This window comes from Malurus melanocephalus, unplaced genomic scaffold (genome assembly GCF_030028575.1).
Source record: "Malurus melanocephalus ecotype Western Australia unplaced genomic scaffold, MMel_1.1 scaffold_318, whole genome shotgun sequence".
Taxonomy (NCBI): Eukaryota; Metazoa; Chordata; class Aves; order Passeriformes; family Maluridae; genus Malurus; species Malurus melanocephalus.
In genome coordinates this window covers 323,865-330,386 of record NW_026623550.1, presented here as the reverse complement: position 1 = coordinate 330,386, position 6,522 = coordinate 323,865, and the positions used below count along the sequence as shown (strand labels likewise).

At 62.8% G+C, this 6,522-nt stretch overlaps 2 protein-coding genes across 2 annotated transcripts in view; one reads left to right on the top strand and one right to left on the bottom strand.

Moving 5' to 3' along the window:
* PRSS57 (serine protease 57) overlaps positions 1–1,738 on the top strand; it is a 4,476-nt gene extending 2,738 nt beyond the window's left edge. The window contains exons 5-6 of the mRNA XM_057377561.1: positions 983–1,243; positions 1,320–1,738. Of these exons, the coding sequence (XP_057233544.1) occupies positions 983–1,243; positions 1,320–1,499 (441 nt within the window). The 3' untranslated portion in view covers positions 1,500–1,738. The remainder of the gene's footprint in view (positions 1–982; positions 1,244–1,319) is intronic.
* A 2,251-nt stretch (positions 1,739–3,989) lies between these two features.
* FSTL3 (follistatin like 3) overlaps positions 3,990–6,522 on the bottom strand; it is an 8,080-nt gene continuing 5,547 nt past the window's right edge. Inside the window, exons 3-5 of the mRNA XM_057377504.1 lie at positions 6,275–6,490; positions 4,614–4,841; positions 3,990–4,535 (exon numbers count right to left, since the gene is read on the bottom strand). Coding sequence (XP_057233487.1) covers positions 4,483–4,535; positions 4,614–4,841; positions 6,275–6,490 — 497 coding nt within the window. The 3' untranslated portion in view covers positions 3,990–4,482. The remainder of the gene's footprint in view (positions 4,536–4,613; positions 4,842–6,274; positions 6,491–6,522) is intronic.

Below are 6,522 nucleotides of genomic sequence, written 5' to 3'. Positions count from 1 at the left end.
CTGGGAGGAAATGGGGTGTTGCATGGCCCTGGGGGGGGGGGGGGGGGGGGGGGGTCCCACGGCCCCAGGGTACCTGGAGGAGATGGGATGTCCCATTGCACAGGGAAGAAATGGGGTGTCCCACGGCCCTGGGTTACTGGGAGGGAGGTAAGGTGTCCCACCGCTCAGGGGTACCGGGAAAAAATGGGGTGCCCCACAGACATGGGATGCGAGAAGGAGGTGGGGGGTCCCACAGTCCTGGGGCTCTGGGAGGAAATGGGGTGTCCCATCACACCGGGAGATGGGGTGTCCCATTACACCGGGAGGAAATTGCCCCACGGCCCTGGTGTACCAGAAGGAGATGGGGTGCCCCATGACCCCAGGGCATCGACAGGAGATGGGTGGAACCGGGGTACCGGAAGGAAATGGGGTGTCCCACGGCCCTGGGGTAGTGGGAGAAAGGTGAGGTGTCCCACAGCCCTGGGGTACCGGGAGGAGATGGGGTGTCCTATACCACCAAGAGGAAATGGGGTGCCCCATGACCCAGGGCATCGAGAGGAGATGGATGGTCCCACGGAACCGGGGTACCGGAAGGAAATGCGGTGTTCCACCGCCCCGGGGCACAGGTGGAGATGGGGTGACCGGCCCCGGGGTACCGGGAGGAGATGGGGTGCCCCACGAGGGGCCGAGCCGACACTAGATGTCAGTGCTTCTCCGGAGAAGCAGGACCGCKCCGTGGGGTGTGATGGAGGCACTGAGGACGCACCGACCCGCTCCGGGTCAGCGGCTCCGAGCACTCAGCCGGCTCCCAGTCCCTACAGAGGACTGGGACCAGTGCGGAGGGGCTGACAGGGCAGGACGCAGCATCTGCAGAGGGAAGAGCAGGGCTGGGGGGTCAGCAGGAACTGGGAGATGGGACGGACGGGCTCTGGCGAGCTGGGGGGAGCCGGGCAGGGGCTCTGCCCCAGCAGCAAAGCCGCCCAMGCCCCGGCTGCCCACCCAGCTGAACAGGTCGGCCACGCTGAACGAGTACGTGAAGCGGATCCGCCTGCCCCGGCCGCGCACCGACCTGAAGCCCGGCACTGTGTGCTCCGTGATGGGCTGGGGGGACATCTCCAACTTCGAAGACCAGCCGGCCGAGCTGATGGAGACCAACACCACCATCGTCAAGCGGAGCCTGTGCCGGACGCTGTGGAGGGGCAAAGTCTCGGCCAACATGCTGTGCGGGGCCAGCCGCAACGCCACGCTGCAGGGTGTCTGCGCTGTGAGTGCCCTCCTGGCCCCCGTGCTGTCCCCCCCGGGAGACCCTCAGATCTCCCTCTGACCGCCTCTTTTTACAGGGCGACTCCGGGGGACCCCTGGTGCTCAAGGGAAAGGTTTATGGCATCGTCTCCTTCTCTGGGCAGAGATGTGGGGACCGCCGGTTCCCCGATATCTACACCAAAATCTCCAACTACATTGAGTGGGTGCATCACATCGTGCGAGGGTCCCGCCACCGCAAGGGGCGGCCAGAGCCCTAGCGTGGTGAAAAGGAGTTCTGGGGCAGGAGGGGCTGAGATGTCCCTCGGGAGGGGAGAAGAAGGCCAGAACTCCCACTTCCTCCAGCTCTGAGCTGATGCCCGTGGGTTCCTTTACCCAGGTCAGGGCAGGATTCACCTCTGCCCATTGGTGAGGGGTATTTTGTACCCCCTCGGCTGTACCAGAAGCCYCTCGTGCATCCTCTCACAGTGGCAAGGTTTACCTTCCTCAATAAACCCTCAGTCCCCATCCCACTGCTCGCCCTCCGTGTTTTGGTCCCCCCGACTCGTCCTGGGCTTGGGTGGAAGGAGCAGAGGGTACAGGAGGAACCAGGGGAGTGCAGCCCCCGCCCGGGACCAGGCCCTACCCCAGGGGAGCCGGGATCCTCATCCAGGTGCTGCCACCCCAGAAAGCATCCCCAGCTGCCGTCCCGCCGGGGTGTGGCTCCCGATCCCATCCCATCCCATCCCGCCTCATCCTGTTCCATCCCGTCCCACACCGCACCCTCCCCTCCGCTCGACGTGACCCCCCAAAGAGGGGAACCACAGACACCCCCCGAGGGCAGGCGGGCTCGCAGCTGCTCTGGCGGAGCCCACAAGGGATGGAGCCTCACCCGCCTCCCCCGCTCGCAGCCCGGTGCCCGCAGTGGCCGGCAGACGTGTGCCGAGCTGCTGCTGGGTCTCGGCCGAGACACGCGTGGCCCTGCCCGCCCGGTGTCTCCGGGGACAGACCCAGACATTCCCCGCTCCTGGCTGTTTGTTTTATCTGCAAATTGCTGGCACGCCGTGGCTGCTGCAAGGGCTTTGCGCGGGGTCAGGAGATGCTAAGCCGCGAGCATCGGTGGCCTTGGGGACATCCAGAGGAGGGCAGAGCCCCGCCAGGCTGCCAGCCTCCAAAGAAGCCCCAAATCCCAGTGGGGTGGTGGCAGTGACAGCGTGGGGCAGAGACCCCCTGCAATTTCGGGACGGGATTGCCAGCCCGAGGGCATCCGCGCTGGCGGGGAGCCTGGAGAGCCGCCGCCTGTCCCGGCTTGTCCCAGACCACCCAAAAACCGGTGGGAAGGCGGCGCCTGACTCACAGCCGTGTTTTGGGAGCTGAAATCTCCCGCTCATCACAGGAGCTGCCGTTGCCGCCGCAGCCCGTGCCCGCGGGCTCGGCACCGAGCCACCCGAACCCTGCGGCGGGGCGGGCAGCACCGGCAGCTGCCGTGGGCAGGAAGAACCCGGGCCACACACCACCGCGCGTGGTGGCACCTGGAAAGGCACGGGAAGTGTTTTGGCAACTCCTGCACGCCCATCCCCAAAAGCAGGGGGACATCGCCGAGCTGGGCGAGCAGAGAAGGGCTGTAGGACAACCCCCCGTGCACGCCCTGGGTTATCCGAGGTGTCTTTTCCAACCGGAACGGTTCGGTGATTCTCTGTGATGCTCTGTGATGCTCTCCCCGACTGGTCGTGGCTTTGAGGGGCTCGGCCGGGAGTCCGGGGCTGCAGGGGATGCGGTCCAGGGGGATCCGGCAGCAGTTCCCGTGGAGCTCAGCGCGCCGAGCCGCAGGCTGCTGCCCGGGAAACATCGCACATCGGGACCCAATTACCGGCAGGAATTGTTTTTTGTGAAATACCAAACCCTTATGGCACGGCCCGAGATTGGGAACAGATTTATCTGCGTCGCGGGCTGCTCTTCCCCGCTCTCCCCTTCCCTCCCACCGCACAGAGCAGCGCTCGGCTGGGATGGAAAACTCCAGGACGGAGCTGGAACAGAGGGAATGCGGCTCCTCATGGCTGCGGGGGGCTCCCCACATCCCCAGCCCTGCTGTGGATGCACAGCCCCGAGGAGAAAAACGTTTCCCACCCAAMAAAACGGGACACGCACCGCTGTTTATTCTGGTTTTTAATTATAATCCAAATCATAACACAGCCGTAAAATGCCCCAACAATATGGAATAGGGAATGTGGATGTTCCCAAAGCGTCTACCTCGGGGGTCAGAACCCAATCATACAAAAATAGAAAATAAGGTATTTTTATATATAATACATATATGATATTTATATAAAGTCAAGAGCTTTTTGGTGTCAGAGCTGAGCTGGTATTTACACAGGTGACAACACAAGAAATGAGAGAAGGAGTAAAAATAAATACAGGTGTGGGCAGAGCAGGGGGTGCAGGGCCACGCAGCCGCRGTGAGGGGTCCTGGGGGGCTCGGCAGGGCCAGCTCCCCCCGCAGCCCGGGCTGCACCCAAAGCTGTTCTGGCAGGCAGGGATCAGAAGGGCTGGGGAGCAGTTGCCCCGGGTGATGGGCTCTGTGTAGGGGGACAATCGTGTCCCCCAGCCAGGGCTGCCACTGCTCCAGCCCTCCGAGCACCGGCGTCACCTCCGAAGATGGTGGGAGCCTGGTCTGAAYGGGCCTGGGAGAACCTAAGCTGAAATCCGTTAGAGCACACACATGCTGAAGCTTTAGGAGACAATAAGGTACATATATATATTTTTTTTAATATATATATATAAAAATATATATCTATCTCTGTCCAATCTGATGCAGCGTGCACCGCCTTTCCCGCCGCTGGCAGCTGGGGCCGAGCCCCTCGGGGAAGGCGAAAGTGCAGATTCCCTCTAGACCTCGAGGTCCTGGCCAGAAACGTCAGCAGAGTACCGAGAATTAATCCAAAAATAAATAGGCCCAGGGCTGCCGGCCAAGGACACRTGGGGGGGGCCCACGGACACCCCTCCACGGCAGCAAGGACGGGCACYGGGCAGCGGAGAGCTCTGCTGGGCACCGGAGCATCCCAGAGCAGCTCGGCTTTGYTCCAGCCCCCTCCCCTGCTCCCTGGCCGGCAGGATGGGAATCGAGCCCCCTGCGACTGCTTAACATACACAGGGATAAATAAGGATCTTTTTTTTTTTTTCATCTTAATAAATATCAGGTATATGGTTTGTACAATATACACATAATGCCCCTGTCTCCCGGCTGCGGCTCGGCCGAGGGACGATTCACACGTAGTTCTCCTCCACGCTGTCCGTCTCCGCGGAGAATTTGGACACAGCTGGAAAGAGAGGGGGGTGTGAGGGGCTGACAGGTGCTGGGGGTCTGTGCCCGTTGTCCCCTGCCCTGCCCAGCTCACCTGAGCAGCTCCCGTAGTGGCGCACGCCGATGGAGCGGCCGCGGTGGCARGTGGCCCGCCGCAGGTGGCACGCAGAGGGGTAGGTGACGTTGTTGTTGCCGCAGAGGGCACGGTCCAGGCTGGTGGGYTCAGGGCAGGGGGCTGTCCGGCACATCACGCAGTGGGCGCTGCCYGTCTGGTCCACCACGCACGTGTGGGTGCCAGGACACACCACGCTGGAGCAGGACTCTGCAGGGGAGCACAGGGTTTGGGGTGACCCCGGTGATGGGCACCCCTGTCCTACACTCCTTGACCCCGCACAGGATTGGGGTGACCCCTGTGATGGTCACCCCCATCCCACAACTCCTTGACCCCGCAAATGATTGGGATGACCCTGGTGAGAGTCACCATCCCCATCCCCCAGCTCCTTGACCTCCCACAGGGTTGGGGTGACCCCAGTAATGACCACTCCCTGTCCTACAACTCCTTGACCCCCCACAGGGTTGGGGTGACCCTGGTGATGGCCATCCCCCCGTTGCACAACTCCTTGACCCCGCACAGGGTTGGGGTGACCCCAGTGATGGCTACCCCTCCATCCCACAGCTCCTTGACCCCACAAATGATTGGGATGACCCTGGTGAGAGTCACCCCCACACCCCATCCCCCAGCTCCTTGACCTCCCACAGGGTTGGGGTGACCCCAGTAATGACCACCCCCTGTCCTACAACTCCTTGACCCCCCACAGGGTTGGGGTGACCCCAGTGATGGCCACCACTCCCATCCCACAGCTCCTTGACCCCACACAGGCTTTGGGCATCACCCCAGGCAAACCTGCTCCCCTCCCACCTTTTGCTTTTGGGGGATAGAGCAGARCAAGGGCCAGAGAGCCCTGATTTTCCCCATCAGTGACGCTCCCAAGGCCAGGGGCTGTCAGGGTCCGGTGTCCTCAGCACAAGGACACTCGTGACCCCGAGCCCTCGCTCTTGGCCCCGGTTGGAGCTTTGCTGGGCGGGAGGAGCTGAGGTCCAGCTGCGGGGGCTGACCCTGCTCGGCGCAGCGGGACCCGCCTGGGCCAGCGGCCGCACGCAGGTGCCTTGGCAGGGAAGCAGTGGCCACCACGGCCAGGCTGGCAGCAGCCGCGCTGGCCCCAAGAGGGAAGGGCAGGGTCACCCTGGACCCGACCCAGCAGCGGAGCGAGGGCGCACGGGGGCGGGGGAATCAGGATCAAGCCCTGCACGGGGCTCTGCCGGGGCGGGTGGAGGCTCCTGCACCCCCGTAATCCCTCCACCCTCCTCTTTTTCCCTGCTGCAYTGGAAGATTTGGCATCTGCAGCTCTCCCAGCTCCCATTTCTTGCCSCACGTTTCCCTGCGCAGCCCAGAGCTCGACAGGCAAAGCCTTCCAGAAAGGAGGGCTGGAAAAATAACTATAATCCTTCTGACAGCTCTTGGCAGGGCCGGGAGGATCGCTGCGCTCTTTACAAAAGAGGAAAAAAAGGGGCTTGACGTTTGTAAATGACATTTTAAGGCCTGTTACTGCTCAGCCCCCCAAAATGGCACCAATGTCCCCTCAAARGGCACTGACACCCACATCCTGCAGGGCCCTGTGGTGGGACAGACTCACTCCTTCCCCCACAGGGTGTGGGGACAGCACAGGAACAAGATGGGGAGGGCACTGCACGTACTTTTACATTTTCCCTGGTACATCACTTCAAGGTCGGGGTGGTCTCTGCACTTGGCKGTCAGCAGGTCACACTCGTCCCGGTAGGTGTAGCCGTCCGAGCCGCAGACCTGCAGCTTGCGGGGCAGGCTGGAGCAGTCGGGGGCACAGGCRCACTGGGGCCGCCCGTGCTTCATCTTGCACACCTTGTCGGGGCCGCACACCACCCCCTCGCAGCTCTCTGGGGACAGAGGATGGCAGTATGTGAGGGCA